Source organism: Schistocerca gregaria, chromosome 5, assembly GCF_023897955.1.
Source record: "Schistocerca gregaria isolate iqSchGreg1 chromosome 5, iqSchGreg1.2, whole genome shotgun sequence".
Lineage (NCBI taxonomy): Eukaryota > Metazoa > Arthropoda > Insecta > Orthoptera > Acrididae > Schistocerca > Schistocerca gregaria.
Genome location: NC_064924.1, coordinates 121,355,651 through 121,374,357, shown reverse-complemented (window position 1 = coordinate 121,374,357; position 18,707 = coordinate 121,355,651). Strand labels below are relative to the sequence as shown.

Genomic DNA, 18,707 nt, shown 5'->3' with positions numbered 1-18,707 from the left:
ATAATGAGGTGGTTAATACGAACCTCACAGCATGATTGCGCAAATGATTAACATGAAATATTTAGATTCATTATAAGAGACTATTAGTGATTATATACTGATTAATGGGTACTCATGACTATTTCCACTGCTGCGCTGAACTTACATTCGTGGCGTAATTATGACAATATTTCTAGGGAAGAATTTATTTTTCAAATATTGTGCTCTTTCTGCAGCTTGCTTAATGAAAAAAATAAATGACTAATGGTGAAATTATTGACTTTTGCTTCCACCAGAGCTCGACTCCTGAATCCCCACATGCTTCAGCACTAATCAAAAGTCAAATAAAGTAAGAAGACACTATTAATAGGTCTTTCCAATGCGCTGTTGTATTTCAGAATATTGGTTCCATCACTGGCAAGGGGCCAGCCAACGCATCTGCCACATTTAACCCTAAATGGAGAGAGTCACAAGTTTAATAAAATTGCGGGCAGGAACTTACGGAGCAGTAGTGTACACTTTTCACTTTTAATAGACTGCTTAATGTTCAAGAAAAAAATAAACTAAATATCTTTCAACGCCCTTCACCATAGTATATTATTAAAACAATATTTGTCAGTGTGAGAATCTAAGTAGGTGGGGCAGCATCATGTGTTCGCTTATCTTTTACCAAATCCACGAAAATTACAGCTCGCACCCATGTCTTTCGCAACGCCTCGGCTGCCAGTGGTCTGACACGACGAGAGCACACGGCCACCTCTGTTAAAAGTTTATCATGGATTATTGGGGATGTACCATGTTATTTGTGATTGTCCAGATGAGCAAGGCAACATATTTACATGAAATATGAGAGATCATTACTCACTACTCATGACTATTTCAGCAACTGCAATGAACTTAATAATACTTGTGTGTACACTATTGGCCATTAAAATTGCTACACCACGAAGATAACGTGCTACAGACGCGAAATTTAACCGATAGAAAGAAGATTCTGTGATATGCAAATGATTAACTATTCAGAGCATTCACACAAGGTTGGCGCCGGTGGCGACACCTACAACGTGCTGACATCACGAAAGTTTCCAACCGATTTCTCATACACAAACAGCAGTTGACCGGCGTAGCCTGGAGAAACGTTGTTGTGATGCCTCGTGTAAAGAGGAGAAATGCGTACCATCACGTTTCCGACATTGATAAAGGTCGGATTGTAGCCTATCGCGATTGCGGTTTATCGTATCGCGACATTACTGCTCGCGTTGGTCGAGATCCAATGACTGTTAGCAGAATGCGGAATCGCTGGGTTCAGGAGGGTAATACGGAACACCGTGCTCGATCCCAACGGCTTCGTATCACTAGCAGTCGGGATGACAAGCATCTTGTACTCGTGGCTGTAACGGATCGTGCAGTCACGTCTCGATCCCTGAGTCAACAGATGGGGACTTCTAAAAGACAACAACCATCTGCACGAACAGTTCGACGACGTTTGCAGCAGCATCGACTATCAGATCGGACACCATGGCTGCGGTTACCCTTGTCACTGCATCACAGACAGGAGCGCCTGCAACGGTGTACTCAACGACGAACCTGGGTGCGCCAATGACAAAACGTCATTTCTTTCGGATGAATCCAGGTTCTGTTTACAACATCATGATGATCGCATCTGTGTTTGGTGACATCGCGGTGAACGCACATCAGAAGCGTGTATACGTCATCGCCATACTGTCGTATCACCCGGCGTGATGGTATGGGGTGTCATTGGTTACACGTCTCGGTCAGCTCTTGTTCGCAACTGATGGCACTTTGAACAGTGGACGTTACATTTCAGATATGTTACGACCCGTGGCTCTACCCTTCATTCGATCCCTGCGAAAGGCTACATTTCAGCAGGATAATTCCCGACCGCATGCTGCAGGTCCTGTACGGGCCTTTCTGGATACAGAAAATGTTCGACTGCTGCATTGGCCAGCACATTCTCCAGATCTTTCGCCAACTGAAAACGTCTGGTCAATGGTGGCCGAGCAACTGACTCGTCACAATTCACCAGTCACTACTCTTGATGAACTGCGGCATCGTATTAAAGCTGCATGGGCAGCTGTACCTGTACAAGCCATCCAAGCTCTGTGTGACTCAATGCCCTGGGGTATCAAGGCCGTTATTACGGCCAGAGGTGGTTGTTCTGGGTACTGATTTCTCACTATCTATGAACCCAAATTTCGTGAAAATGTGATCACATGTCAGTTCTAGTGTAATATACTTGTTCAATGAATACCCGTTTATTATCTGAATTCCTTCCTGATGTAGCAATTTTACTGGCCAGTAGTGTATCTTCCTGTTCCATGTAATATGACTATGGCTTGTATTCTTTCACATTTCGCTTAAATATATCAAGTGAATTTAAAACTATTTGTGTGATGTTTGTATATTGTTATCAATTCATTGAGCCTTATTTATTGGTTAGGTATTGTTGTTCTGCTTGTGTATTTTCAGTTCTGTAGTTTTTTAGTAACTATAAGGCACCAACTCATAGTATTTGCAACACTCAGAAATCTACAAAGTGTGATTTCTGAGTTCTAAGTGAGACATCGCCCTTGTCCTTGCTCATGACATTCTTCATGTCGATACTGTTTGCAGCCCAAGGTCTAGATTATGTGAATGTAGGGGTCTAGATTGAGTACACTACGTATATTTCGAGTTCTTCAAGAGAGACATATTAAAAAGTAGTAATTTTTAAAAATTTATCTCGGTTTACACATACATACATAAGTGCAATTATATTACGAGTGTAATCCCAAAAGTAAGGTCTCGTATGTTTTTATAAGTATATAGACCTGTTTATTGCTACAGCTTGAACATTTCGCTATTTTTCGACATAATCACCATTTCTGTCGATGCATTTTTGTAGACGCTATGGCAGTTTTTGTATCCCCATGTCATACCAGCTGGCCGCCATACTTTTCAGAAAATTGTGAACCTCTTTTTTCACCTCGTCCTCGGGGCTGAATCGCTTTCCGGCCGAACATTCTTTTAACCTAGAGAACAAGTGATAGTCACTGGGCGCCAAGTCAGGACTATGGGGTGGGTGGGTGATTATGTTCCACTAAAACTGTTGCAGGAGAGCAACAGTTTGCCGAGCGATGTGTGGGCGAGCGTTGTCATGGAGAATGTGTAAGCCGTTGCTCAACATTCCTCTTCTCCGGTTCTGAATTGCCCGTTTGAGTTTTTCAGAGTCTCACAGTACCTGTCAGCGTTAATTGTGGTCCCAGCGATTCAACTCCGACGACGAGATGAAAGAAGAGGTTTGTAGCTTTCTGAGCTGCAGGGCGGCGAGCTGGTATGACATGGGCATACAAAAACTGCCACAGCGTCTACAAAAATGCATCGACAGAAATGGTGATTATGTCGAAAAATAGCTAAATGTTCAAGCTGTAAACTGATGTAAACGATTGTAGAAATAAACAGGTCTATGTACTTATAAAAAAAATAGGTGACCTTACTTTTTGGATTACCCTCGGATATTACATTATATTCAGGAAGATGGCTGATACAAGTTACTCCTGACGAACGTCACAGTCTACGTTTCATTACTGTGACTATTTTATTGATGTATGTAACGCAAATTAAGTACTAAGAACAGATATTTCCAAAGCATCTAGATTTTGCGTTTAAAGATAAGTTCCATGAGGTACTCGTTTCAATAGACGTCCGTTAACTATACTTTCCTATATTAGTAAATTAAACACGACTTCATAACAATTTCCTCACATAATTCTATACGATTCTGGACTATAGATGGATGTCTCCGTCTGTTTTGTACTAACATAGGGAAAGTATATACAACATGCGAACTTTGGAACACATTTTTCACTGCACATTTTGTTATTGCTACGATGTGTCTTTATACTGTCAACGACATAAACGCAACGTAACTATTATGCGTTTTTAGAGATTGACCTCCACAGTCTGCATTTTATTGATGGTTGCCAATATATATCTTTATATCTAACACAAACAGATTACGGAAACGTGTTGGATATCTAGATCTGTTATGTGTACATATGCTCCTCGGTGCAGTCGTATGAAGAGAGGGTGATCTTTGTGTTACTAACTTAATGATCGTTCAGTCTGAGTGTTGTGAAGTCAATATTGAACTGTGCGCTGGTATCGTAATCATGGCCTACTGTAAGTGGTTTTTTAAACAAACAAAAAAAAAATGGTTCAAATGGCTCTGAGCACTATGCGACTTAACTTCTGAGGTCATCAGTCGCCTAGAACTTAGAACTACTTCAACCTAACTAACCTAAGGACATCACACACATCCATGTCCGATGCAGAATTCGAACCTGCGAACGTAGCGGTCCCTCGGTTCCAGACTGCAGCGCCTAGAACCACACGGCCACTCCGACCGGCGGTTTTGTAAACATTCTACGTTTCTTATGGCTTTCAGTTGATCTAGTTGGAAGTTGAATTGCATATCCAAATAATGTACTTCCACATGTTTAACTTTATCAAGTCTACGAGTTATTTGTTTTATCCTGCGTGCACATTGTTCGTTTCTTTTGTTGATGTAGTGTTCCAGTGAAGATATTTTTTACTATCGAAACTGGTAGAATAAATTTCCAAACATGCTATTCTTCAAATTCCTGAAAGTTGTGTCCTGGCACCTCGTCAGATTGTTAGATTTAGAATATCATTTCTTACATCAGGTGACCATACTTTATTTTGAAAGGTTGGATGGCGTGGAATGGGACATACAAACGCTGGCAACAGATCATCTGAGACGTCCTGTCCTCTCACAGTTACTGCACGCTGTTTACCGCATCTCGAAAGCTACAAGAGCCGCGATGGGATGTGCAGATGTGCATCCATGGAATCTGCATCAGAAGAACTTGCACACAAGTGGTGAGTATCTTATTTGTATGTTCTTTGAATTCATAATTTCTCAGCGATTTTTTTCGAAGATGTCTTTTACGGTTATGAGCCTAATAGTGACTAGTGACATCGTGTTGTCAGAACTTTTCGATGAGTTTATATTGATTAATGTCGCCATTCTAGAAAATCTCTTCTGTGATAATGAACACGTAAATGATGTAGTTGTGTCGGAAGTGAAAACTATGTCCTAATGACATTACGTAGTGAACAAAACTTGGAACTAAGTAATAGCCGCAGCAGACACAATAACCGACGTCTGTTGATAACTAATTTGCACCTACGCATGTGGTACCTTTCTACTTCTACATCTACATCTACATTTATTCTCTGCAAGTCACCCAACGGTGTGTGGCGGAGGGCACTTTACGTGCCACTGTCATTACCTCCCTTTCCTGTTCCACTCGCGTATGGTTCGCGGGAAGAAAGACTGCCGGAAAGCCTCCGTGAGCGCTCGAATCTCTCTAATTTTACATTCGTGATCTCCTCGGGAGGTATAAGTAGGGGAAGCAATATATTCGATACCTCATCCAGAAACGCACCCTCTCGAAACTGGACAGCAAGCTACACCGCGATGCAGAGCGCCTCTCTTGAAGAGTCTGCCACTTGAGTTTGCTAAACATTTCCGTAATGCTATCACGCTTACCAAATAACCCTGTGACGAAACGCGCCGCTCTTCTTTGGATATTCTCTATCTCCTCTGTCAACCCGACCTGGTACGGATCCCACACTGATGAGCAATACTCAAGTACAGGTCGAACGAGTGTTTTGTAAGCCACCTCCTTTGTTGATGGACTACATTTTCTAAGGACTCTCCCAATGAATCTCAACCTGGCACCCTCATTACCAACAATTAATTTTATATGATCATTCCACTTCAAATCGTTCCGTACGCATACTCCCAGATATTTTACAGAAGTAACTGCTACCAGTGTTTGTTCCGCTATCATCTAATCATACAGTAAAGGATCCTTCTTTCTATGTATTCGCAATACATTACATTTATCTATGTTAAGGGTCAGTTGCCACTCCCTGCACCAAGTGCCTATCCGCTACAGATCTTCCTGCATTTCGCTGCAATTTTCTAATGCTGCAACTTCTCTGTATACTACAGCATCATCTGCGGAAAGCCGCATTTAACTTCCGACACTACCTACTAGGTCATTTATATATATATTGTGAAAAGCAATGGTCCCATAACACTCCCCTGTGGTACGCCAGAGGTTACTTTAATGTCAGTAGACCTCTCTAGTCCTTTAATAATCAACATTAATTTTTTGCCTGTCGTTATGATGTGACATCAAATGAAATTTGTCCTCAGTGTTAGTCTTCTCCACAGGAGAGAGCACGCCAATACCGCAGTACAGTATAGAACACTACCTGTACCGTTGAAAGTCTACGTTCGGCGAGAAGGAGAGTCCACATGTTTGTCCAGGAACGCCGTCCCCAGCTGGGGTCACTCACTACATCACATGGGGCTACTAAATTACGTGAATATTGCTTACTACGTTGTACGTGTTAATCCCATACTTTTTTATGACAGTACACTCAGATGATTCAGCGAGCTAGTTTAATGTGGATTACAAATCATCGTGGAGTTTGTCCACTTTTTTTAGTTATCCTGTCAGAGAACTCGACTTTGGTAGAGTATTTATTTTTTCCAGTCCTCTATTAGTCCAAATCCTTTCCCTTCTCTCCGTCCAACTCCTCCTCCCCCCATCTCCCGTTCCTTATCCATCTCTTGCTCCTGTCTCCATGTCCATCTCTTCCGTATCACTACCTGTACATCTACTCCTCCACTTCTATCCGTCCATCTCATTTTCCCCTTCCTCACAATTCACCCCCTCCTCCCCCTCTCTCACCTTAGCTGTGCCTATCTACATGTATATCGCATTAAATACATTCTATACTGATGCCGTACACACAAGTCATGTAGCAAGTTTGAGTTGATCTAGTGGAGACGTGTAACGAACGAAAACACACACACACACACACACACACACACACACACACACACACATACGAGAGTTGACTGTTGACTGAAAAGTAATACCTCGACCTTCGTAACTCTTCAACAGTTGGCAGCATTGGAATATGAAAGGTACTGGCTTGTTCCGTAGCCTCTTCTCTACAGTTCCAGTTGGCGGGAAGCCTTAGCATTGAACGGTTGTGTTGTTACAGTGTGAAGTATGGAACCCTGCGCAGACTGTCGGTCAATGCGATTTAAGCACCGTGCAGTCATTGAATTCATGACAGCAGGTGGTGTCACCCCAAAGGAGATTCATCAGAGAACCTAACCAGTTTATGGTGGTTGCGTTGGTGCGAGTACTGTGCGCCGTTGGGCGAGAAGTTTAAAGATTTTGAGAAAGGAACATCTGACCTGCTCGACAAACAAAGAGTTGCTCGTCAAGTGACAGCAACAGCCCAGTTTCACAGGCAAAATGTTGACAGACTGATTCAGGACGATCGTCGTATCACTCAGAGAGAAACTGCAAGCACAATCGGCATTTCACAAGAACGTGAGGGTCACATTATTGCTTTGCTTGGCTATCGGAACATCTGTGCACGATGGGTGCTCCGGATGCTGACTCCTGAAATGAAAGCGCACAGACTTGAAATTTTCCATGAACTGCTCTCGCGTTACGAGGATGAAGGTGAAGCCTTTCTCCGTTCAATTGTGACAGGAGACGAAACTTGGGTACACCATTACGACCCTGAGACGAAACGTCGGCCTATGTAATATCGACATAAAGACTCGCCCCAGAAAAAGAAATTCAAGACGCAGCCGTCAGCTGGAAAAATCAGGGCCACAGTGCTTTTGGAATCAGATGGAGTTATCCATGTTCCTTGATCGTAGAACATCAATAAATTCAGAGGGTTACATCACAACGTTGATAACTCTGAAACGACGGCTAACAAGGGTCCGAAAAGTAAAGGGAAATGTTTTCCTATACAACATGACAATGCCAAACCACACACTTCACGTGCCACCACAGCCGAACATCAGAGACTGAATCTCTCCACCGTACGGCATCCTTCATACAGTCCAGATTTAGCACCGTCTGACTTACATCTGTTCCTGATAATGAAAGACGATCTGCGGGGATATCATTATGCTTCTAATCAAGATGTTGAGAGAAACGTGAGACTGTGGTTGCGGAAACAGGGTGTCGACTTCTTCCGTGGCGGCTTCAGAACACTTGTTCATCGTTGGCAGAAATGTATCCAATTAGCTGATGATTATGTGGAAAAGTGAATATTGGTAATTAAAGATCACATTCTAAGGATTATTTTTGCGTGTGATTTATTAAAATATTCCCATTTAAACCCAGTTAACGAAGGTAGAGGCATTATTTTTCATTTAACCCTTATATCTATACAACAAGTTGTATATAAATATAAGTAGGTAAAGAAATGTAATGTCGGGTGTAGTTCGAAGGATTATGCATTTTATTTCTGTTTTATGTAATTTTATGAATTTAGAAAGTATGTGACAGAGTAGGGTAAGAAGAGAGTATATATTGGTTACATAAGTCTTGCTGCACAGAGATCGGCAGAACGCATATGATGTCATAATGTATGAAAGACGTACGTAAGTTTTGGAAGGGGGGAGGGTGGGGGCAATTTCAGAGTTATTTAAACATGTTATTTTGGAAGGTTTGGATGATATATGTGATTTATTTGTAATTACTGTTCGGCATGGATTTGGTGCATGGAGGTCATCAAACCTCACTAAAGTTTTGATTGGTTTTGGTGCGTAAAAAGTCTAACTATGTGCAAAATAATAGCATAGTTTTGGGAGTGCATTTCGTGGGTTAATTGTGCCGTATATTTTGGAAGGGTGTTCAACAGATTTATGTGTCTACATTTGGGGACATAAATATATAAATGAGAAGAAATTACGGCGTTATGCATCATTATTGCGCGAGTATGAATCCTATTAGATAAATTTACGATGCAGTTGTCTGCTTTTTCCAGAAGAATGTTAAATGGGAGGATTCTGCCCAGAGCGGTTTCATGTTGTTCTTTTAAGTTTCTGGTTAGATGTGATTAAAACTGTGACACCTGATGAAATTTCGACGAACGAACGCCGACTGTGTTTTGCTTTAAATACAGTGATAGTGAAGTGCTATATATGAGAGCAACGGCGCTAAACATTTCTGTTAAAATTCAAGGTGAACCAAAAGTTTATACACACGTCAAAAAAAGTTTTGCATCACATCGGTTCCGGAAGATGTACAGAAAATTGGAGTAGAGATCAACATAAACATCATTTCCGCCCTTTTTATTGCTCATGAAAACCACACATTGCATGTTCTACCACCATACAGCGAGACCTTCAGCGGTGGAAAGGTATTGGTCCAGATTGCTGTACACACCAGTACTTCTAATACCCAGTAGCACGTCCTCTTGCACTGATGCATTCTTGTATTCGTTGTGGCAAACTATCCACAAGTTCATCAAGGTCAACATTGTCCCACGCCTCAACGGCGATTTGGCTAATGTCCCTCAGAGTGGTTGGTGGGTCACGTCGTACATTAACAGACCTTTTCAATCTATCCCAGGCATATTCGATGGGGTTCATGTCTAGAGAACATGATGGCCACCCTAGGCGAGCGATGTCTTTATCCTGAAGGAAGTCATTCACAAGATGTGCACGACGGGGGCGCGAATTGTCCATGAAGACAAATGCCTCGTCAATATTCTGCCAATATGATTGCAGTATCGGTCGGAGGATGGCTTCACGTATCGTATGGCCGTTATGGCGCCTTCCATGACCATCAGTGCCGTATGTCGGCCCCACATAATGCCGCCCCAAAACAGGAGGGAACCTCCACCTTGCTGCACTCGCTGGACAGTGTGTCTTAGGCGTTCAACCTGACCGGACTGCTTCCAAACACGTCTCTGACGATTGTCTGGCTGAAGGCTCATACGACACTCATCGGTGAAGAGAACGTGATGCCAATCCTGAGCGGTCTATTCGGCATGTTGTTTGGGCCTATTTGTACCGCGCTGCATGGTGTCATTGTTGCAAAGATGGACCTCGCCATGGACGTCGGGAGTGAAATTGCGCATCATGCAGCCTATTGCGGACAGTTTAAGTCGTAACATGACTTCCTGTGGTTGCTCGAAAAGCATTATTCAACATGGTGGCCTTACTGTCAGGGTTCCTCCGAGCCATAATCCATAGGTAGCCGTTATCTACTGCAGTACTCAGGCGCCTAGGGCGGTCTAGGGCGCCATGTCACTTATTGCGCTGCCCCTCCCATCGGAGGCTGGAGTCCTGCCTCGGGATGGGTGCGTGTGTTGTTCTTAGCAAAAGTTAGTTTAAGTACTGTTTATGTCTATGGACCAATGATTACAGCAGTTTGGGTCCCTTAGGAATTGACACATTTTTACGTCATCTGGTGCTACAAAACAGCATTTTGTCAGGCCGTCCTCGATTTCTGTTACTTCAATATATTCGTCACCAGAGCTACTTTCTATATCTGACCATTCTGGATCACTATTCGGTTCTGACATAACGCCTTTCTTAGACACATGTTGTTTTCCTCTCCGATCTTTTGTCTGTTCTTAAATACTCAGGGTCACGGTTTCCACCTAATGTCATTAGTTCTTTTCTTTCACAGCAGGCTCTACATCTGAAGAGTCGTTTACTTAGGCTCTAAAGACGTGTACCTTTACTTCGTAAATGTGTAGCCTATGTGAACATCAGCAATTCATAAACAATCGTCTGTTCTACTTCTTCCGGCTTACTGACAACAGTTTGTTCTGCTGGCGATTCATTAATCAGGAATACTTTTTCAGCAACGCCGAGAGTTTCATCTTCTTCCATTCTCCTCACTGCGACCGTATTTCTCTTCTTACTATTAATCTCAGTATTATTGGCAACTCGCGTACTTTGCGGGGTGCCGTTTTCATTACCATTTGCCACCTCTTTGCTAATTGCTGCTCACTAACTTGGCGCGGCGTTACATATTTCCATTTCCTTCTTGCTGTCGGACCGCGTCCTATTCTCGACGTCCTTTTTTCTCCTTCCCACTACTACTTAAATTTTTAGGTCACACAATCGCCTATGAAATGCTTTCATTCCCATTGGGAGAAGCCTGAAGATACCAGAAGGTATAAGATAGATTATATAATGGTAAGACAGAGATTTAAGAATCAGGCTTTAAATTGTAAGACATTTCCAGGGGCAGATGTGGACTCTATTGGTTATAAACTGTAGATTAAAACTGAAGAAACTGCAAAAATTTGGGAATTTGAGGGGGTGCTACCTGCATAAGCTGACTAAACCAGAGGTTGTACAGAGTTTCAGGGCGGACATAAGGGAACGATTGACAGGATTGGGGGAAAGAAATACAGTAGAAGAAGAATGGGTAGCTTTGAGGGATGAAATAGTGAAGGCAGCAATCAAGTAGGTAAAAAGACGACGGCTAGTAGAAACCCTTGGGTAACAGAAGAAATGTTGAATTTAATTGATAACAGGAGAAAATATAAAAACACAGTAAAAATGCAGTAAATGAAGCAGGCAAAAAGGAATACAAAGGTCTCAAAAATGATATCGACAGGAAGGGCTCATTGGCTAAGCAGGGATGGCTAGAGGACAAATGTAAGGTTGTAGAGGCCTATCTCAGTAGGGGTAAGATAGATACTGCCTACAGGAAAATTAAAGAGACCTTTGGAGAAATGAGAACCACTTGCATGAATATCAAGAGCTTTATTGGAAACCCAGTTCTAAGCAAAGAAGGAGAGTCAGAAAGGTGGAAGGAGTATATAGAGGGTCTATACAAGGGCAATGTACTTGAGGACAATATTATGGAAATGGAAGAGGATGTAGATGAAGATGAAATGAGAGATATGATAGTGCATGAAGAGTTTGACAGAGCACTGAAAGACCTGTGTTGAAACAAGGCCCCCGGAATAGACAACATTCCATTAGAAATACTGAGAGCCTTGGGAGAGCCATTCCTGACAAAACTCTACCATCTGGCGAGCAAGATGTATGAGACATAGTGGGAATTAGCGAAGTTCGGTGGCAGGAGGAAAAAGAGTTTTGGTCAGGTGAATACAGGGTAGGCATGGACTTCGTGTCTATCTTGGCCACAATAATGCGTTCACTATGCTGTTTGTAGTACCTTACCCACACTCCTATTTTTTTTTATTCGTTATTAATCCGACTCCTGCCTTACCACTATTTGATTTCGTATTTATAACCCTGTATTCGCCTGACCAAAAGTCTTGTTCCTCCTGCCAGCGAACTTCACTAATTCCTACTATATGTAACTCTAACCTATCCATTTCCCTTTTTAAATTTTCTAACCTACCTGCCTGATTAAGGGATCTGACATTCCACGCTCCGATCCGTACAACGCCAGTTTTCATTCTCCTGATAACAACGTCTTCTTGTGTAGTCCCCGCCCGGAGATCCGAATGGGGGACCTCCGGAATATTTTACACAAGAGGACGCCATCATCATTTAATCATACAGCAAAGCTGCATGCCCACGGGAAAAATAGTGGTCTAAATATGACCTATATGAAATGAATGAATGTAGCTGAAGTGACAAAGATAAAATAAAATAAAATAAAATAAAATTTGAAAAAGAAATGTAATGTAAAGAATCTTGGAGGATATCATGATTTAATAGTCATAGGTGACTGGATTTTGAGAGTAGGAAAAAGGAGAGAAGGAAATATAGTAGGTGAATATGGATGTGGTGTAAGAAATGAAAGAGGAAGCCGCTTTGTAGAATTTTGTGCAGAGCACAACTTAATCATAGCTAACACTTGGTTCAAGAATCATGAAAGAAGGTTGTATACATAGAAGAAGCCTGGAGGTACTAGAAGGTATTACGTAGATTATATAATGGTAAGACAGAGATTTAGGAACCAGGTTTTAAATTGTAAGACATTTACAGGGGCAGATGTGGACTCTGAGCACAATCTATTGGTTATGAACTGTAGATTAAAACTGAAGAAACTGCAAAAAGGTGGGAATTTAAGGAGATGGGACCTGGTTAAACTGAAAGAACCAGAGGTTGTACAGAGTTTCAGGGAGAGCATAAGGGAACAACTGACAGGAATGGGGGAAATAAGTACAGTAGGAGAAGAATGGGTAGCTCTGTGTTGTGGTTGGCAGGAGAGCCAACCGTGTTTTTCTAAAGGAGGCGTGAGGTCTGGAACATGACAAAGGAATTAGAATTGAGAAAAACGGACGTAGCTGGTGGAATACTTAACTTTAATCCATTAATGGTGAACGTCGCTCTTTATGGTACATGATTGACAATATCAATAGTACGGATACCGGCGCCTTTCTAGGTCGTAGCAAATAACGTAGCTGAAGGCTATGCTAACTATCGTCTCGGCAAATGAGAGCGTAGAAGTCACTGAACCATCGCTAGCAAAGTCGGCTGTCCAACTGGTGCGAGTGCTAGGAAGTCTCTTTAGATCTGTCGTGTGGCGGCGCTCGGTCTGCAATCAATTGATAGTGGCGACACGCGGGTCCGACGTATACTACCGGACCGCGGCCGATTTAAAGGCTACCACCTAGCAAGTGTGGTGTCTGGCGGTGACACCACACTCTGAGAGATGAAGTAGTGAAGGCAGCAGGGCTAGTAGAACTCCTTGGGTAACAGAAGAAATATTGAACTTAATTGGAGAAAGGAGAAAATATAAAAACGCAGTAAATGAAGCATGCAAAAAGGAATACAGACGTCTAAAAAATGAGATCGACAGGAAGTGCAAAATGGCTAAGCAGGGATGGCTAGAGGACAAATGTAAGGATGTAGAGGCTTATGTCACTAGGGGTAAGATAGATACTGCCTACAGGAAAAGTAAAGAGACCTTTGGAGAGAAGAGAACCACTTGCATGAATATAAGAGCTGAGATGGAAACGCAGTTCTAAGCAAAGACGGGAAAGCAAAAAGGTGGAAGGAGTATATAGAGGGTCTATACAAGGGCGACGACGACAATATTCTGGAAATGGAAGAGGATTTAGATGAAGATGAAATGGGAGATACGATACTGTGTGAAGAGTTTGACAGAGGACTGAAAGACCTGAGGCCCCAGGAGTAGACAACATTCCATTAGAACTACTGACGGCCTTGGGAGAGCCAGTCCTGACAAAACTCTACCATCTGGTGAGCAAGATGTACGAGACAGGCGAAATACCCTCAGACTTCAAGAAGAATATAATAATTCCAATCCCAAAGAAAGTAGGTGCTGACAGATGTGAAAATTACCGAACTATCAGTTTAATAAGTCACGGCTGCAAAATACTAACGCGAATTCTTTACAGACGAATGTAGAAACTGTTGGAAGCCGACCTCGGGGAAGATCAGTTTGGATTCCATAGAAATGTTGGAACTCGTGAGGCAATACTGACCCTTAATTGACTAAGGAAAGACAAACCTACGTTCCTAGCATTTGTAGACTTTGAGAATGTAGACTGGAGTACTCTCTTTCAAATTCTAAAGGTGGCAGGGGTAAAATACAGGGAGCGAAAGGCTATTTACAATTTGTACAGAAACCAGATGGCAGTTATAAGAGTCAAGGGACATGAAAGGGAATCAGTGGTTGGGAAGGGAGTGAGACAGGGTTGTAGCCTCTCCCCGATCTTAATCAATCTGTATGTTAAGCAAGCAGTAGGTATTAAAATCCGTGGAGAAGAAATAAAAACTTTGAGGTTCGCCGATGACATTGTAATTCTATCAGAGACAGCAAAGGACTTGGAAGAGCAGTTGAACGGAATGGGCAGTGTCTTGAAAGGAGGATATAAGATGAACATCAACAAAATCAAAACGAATATAATGGAATTTGGTCGAATTAAGTCGGGTGATGCTGAGGGAATTAGATTAGGAAATTCGACACTTAAAGTAGTAAATGAGTTTTGCTGTTTAGGGAGCAAAATAACTGATGATTGTCGAAGTAGAGACGATATAAAATGTATACTGGCAATGGCAAAGAAAGCGTTTCTGAACAAGAGAAATTTGTTAACGTCGAGTACTGATTTAAGTGTCAGGAAGTAGTTTCTGAAAGTATTTGTATGGAGTGTAGCCATGTATGGAAGTGAAACATGGACGATAAATACACTCCTGGAAATGGAAAAAAGAACACATTGACACCGGTGTGTCAGACCCACCATACTTGCTCCGGACACTGCGAGAGGGCTGTACAAGCAATGATCACACGCACGGCACAGCGGACACACCAGGAACCGCGGTGTTGGCCGTCGAATGGCGCTAGCTGCGCAGCATTTGTGCACCGCCGCCGTCAGTGTCAGCCAGTTTGCCGTGGCATACGGAGCTCCATCGCAGTCTTTTAACACTGGTAGCATGCCGCGACAGCGTGGAGGTGAACCGTATGTGCAGTTGACGGACTTTGAGCGAGGGCATATAGTGGGCATGCGGGAGGCAGGGTGGACGTACCGCCGAATTGCTCAACACGTGGGGCGTGAGATCTCCACAGTACATCGATGTTGTCGCCAGTGGTCGGAGGAAGGTGCACGTGCCCGTCGACCTGGGACCGGATCGCAGCGACGCACCGATGCACGCCAAGACCGTAGGATCCTACACAGTGCCGTAGGGGACCGCACCGCCACTTCCCAGCAAATTAGGGACACTGTTGCTCCTGGGGTATCGGCGAGGACCATTCGCAACCGTCTCCATGAAGCTGGGCTACGGTCCCGCACACCGTTAGGCCGTCTTCCGCTCACGCCCCAACATCGTGCAGCCCGCCTCCAGTGGTGACGCGACAGGCGTGAATGGAGGGACGAATGGAGACGTGTCGTCTTCAGCGATGAGAGTCGCTTCTGCCTTGGTGCCAATGATGGTCGTATGCGTGTTTGGCGCCGTGCAGGTGAGCGCCACAATCAGGACTGCATACGACCGAGGCACACAGGGCCAACACCCGGCATCATGGTGTGGGGAGCGATCTCCTACACTGGCCGTACACCTCTGGTGATCGTCGAGGGGACACTGAATAGTGCACGGAACATCCAAACCTTCATCGAACCCATCGTTCTACCATTCCTAGACCGGCAAGGGAATTAGCTGTTCCAACAGGACAATGCACGTCCGCATGTATCCCGTGCCACCCAACGTGCTCTAGAAGGTGTAAGTCAACTACCCAGGCCAGCAAGATCTCCGGATCTGTCCTCCATTGAGCATGTTTGGGACTGGATGAAGCGTCGTCTCACGCGGTCTGCACGTCCAGCACGAACCCTGGTCCAACTGAGGCGCCAGGTGGAAATGGCATGGCAAGCCGTTCCACAGGACTACATCCAGCATCTCTACGATCGTCTCCAAGGGAGAATAGCAGCCTGCATTGCTGCGAAAAGTGGATATACACTGTACTAGTGCCGACATTGTGCATGCTCTGTTGCCTGTGTCTATGTGCCTGTGGTTCTGTCAGTGTGATCATGTGATGTATCTGACCCCAGGAATGTGTCAATAAAGTTTCCCCTTCCTGGGACAATGAATTCACGGTGTTCTTATTTCAATTTCCAGGAGTGTAGTTCGGACAAGAAGAGAATAGAAGCTTTCGAAATGAGGTGCTACAGAAGAATGCTGAAGATTAGATGGGTAAATCACATAACTAATGATGAAGTACTGAATAGAATTGGGGAGAAGAGGAGTTTGTGGCACAATTGACAAGAAGAAGGGACCGGTTGGTAGGACATGCTCTGAGGCATCATGGTATCACAAATTTAGCAATTGAGGGCAGCGTGGAGGGTAAAAATCGTAGAGGGAGACCAAGAGATGAATACACTAAGCAGATTCAGAAGGATGTAGGTTGCAGTAAGTACTGGGAGGTGAAGAAGCTTGCACAGGATAGAGTAGAAACAGACTCTTCCAGGACAATGTCATCGCCCTCTTGGTCGGAAGGATCCTGGTGGCAGCGTAACACAGCTATAACTGCCTCAGGTGCGTGTAACCGTTGGTATAACAACTGTGAAAAAGATGCACAGTAATATTAATAACATTACAGGTACGGTCGGGTAGGATCATGACCTGGAATACGCTTACCAAGCCAAGGTCACTTACGCGATGACTGCAGTCAGTCTAGTACGCAGAGCACGGCTGTCTAGTGGGGTTCCTGGCTGGCTCGACTTCCTTCACTGAGTGGCTAGGGCATTCATTGTAGGGGAAAACAGTCCCGCACCGTACCATTTGAGGGTTAAGGCGTCTTTTTGTTCATTGTCATAATGATTAATACTATTGTTATTATTTTGGCGATAATCACGTTTACTTCACTAGTGGTCTTCATCCTCTACTCTTTCTAAAAGCGCAGAAAGACTGTTGTGACTGCTTGCTACGTATCTCTTAGAATCATCTGGCAGTTTTTTTCCACAGCTCTCTTATAATATCTGGAATGTGTCAATTTTGGGTACCTGGATTCACAGAAATCTTTCATAGGGTTTCTGCCCGTGTTGTCATATAATCTAGCCATTATTACTTTTCACCATGAACAATCTTGTTTCTGTCGTGACCAGTATTCATACATGGACTTTGTTTGAATTCGTTAAATTTCATCTGATCAGTGTTCAGATTTAGTCCCCATTGTTTAGTATCACCTGCTAATGCACTGATATCTACGTTAATCTATTCCTGGTCTGTCAAATATTCAGCAAAAATTCTTTCGCAGATTTTCAGAAAATCCAATAGGTGCCAGCCAATACATATTTTGCCAGGATCAAAGCGTTCTTCACTCGTTAATAGTATCCTATCATTGACACAGTTGGACTTGTCTCTTATTTTCTTTTCAAGGTCACAGATCTTGCCCTGAATTCGTGAGGTATTTTGGTTACACTTCTGTCCGCAATTATTTACTTGTTTGCTTATTTCTTCCTCAGAATCAACGACTGCCTTTCTCAGATACGAGATTTCATTTCTACATTCACTAACCATTTCAGCTTTCAGACCGAAAACTTTTTCGTCCACTTTGTTACTATTAGTGGTTCTACCGATTATTGGATCTTTATGATATCTAAATCGAACTATTCGTTTATATAACTAATCTGCCCCTGCATGGTGGCCAAATTGGCACTCATGGTATTTATTTCAAGTTTAATGTCTTTGATTGCAATACTCAAAACACCTACTTTTTCGACCTGTTTACTGATCTTTACACCATGTGTTTTAAGTTGGTTATCAGGACCACTAATTTGTGCCTTAATCTATCTATTAATGGTGCTACCTCGTGCTTTAATTTGTGGAGATAAAATTTTTAACGTACCATTCATGCTCAAAAGTTTTTCACTGTCATGTTTTACTGTACTTCATGTTCTGATTCTAACTCGTGTTTCTCGATTCGATTCTTTCTCTATTTGTGGCGAACTGAACGACCCTACCGATTCATTCGCATAATCATTATTTTTCAAGTAATCTTTCTCATTCATTCCATCCTTTGCTTCCTGAATTCTTCGTGACGGGCTCATCATGTGAATCTGATAATTTACGTACGGATGGCATACAACGTAAGCCAATTTTCGTTCTGTGGCGTTACCTGTATACTCTTTTCGGTAAATGCTATCGGACTCCATGCTGTTTCTCGTTACGCCCCATACTGTCTCGTTCTGTTCGCTTTGATCTACTACTGATTTTGTTTTCATTTAATACTGAAATATAAATAACAATTTACTTTCTAAACTCCCGTAACACTTGCAATTATTTGTTTTATTATATTTACTGCAAGTTTGTGGCGCTGAACTTGCAGTTCGCGTAATACGTTCGTTTTGTGCTTAGTACATTGGGTATGGTCTGTATTTGACTGTGTACCAAGCTAAAAAATACCCTG

General features: G+C 42.9%; 1 protein-coding gene across 1 annotated transcript in view; it reads left to right on the top strand.

Moving 5' to 3' along the window:
- LOC126272358 (uncharacterized) overlaps positions 1 to 18,707 on the top strand; it is a 113,345-nt gene that overhangs the window by 43,349 nt on the left and 51,289 nt on the right. The window contains exon 3 of the mRNA XM_049975169.1: positions 4,709 to 4,881. Within this exon, the coding sequence (XP_049831126.1) occupies positions 4,709 to 4,881 (173 nt within the window). The remainder of the gene's footprint in view (positions 1 to 4,708; positions 4,882 to 18,707) is intronic.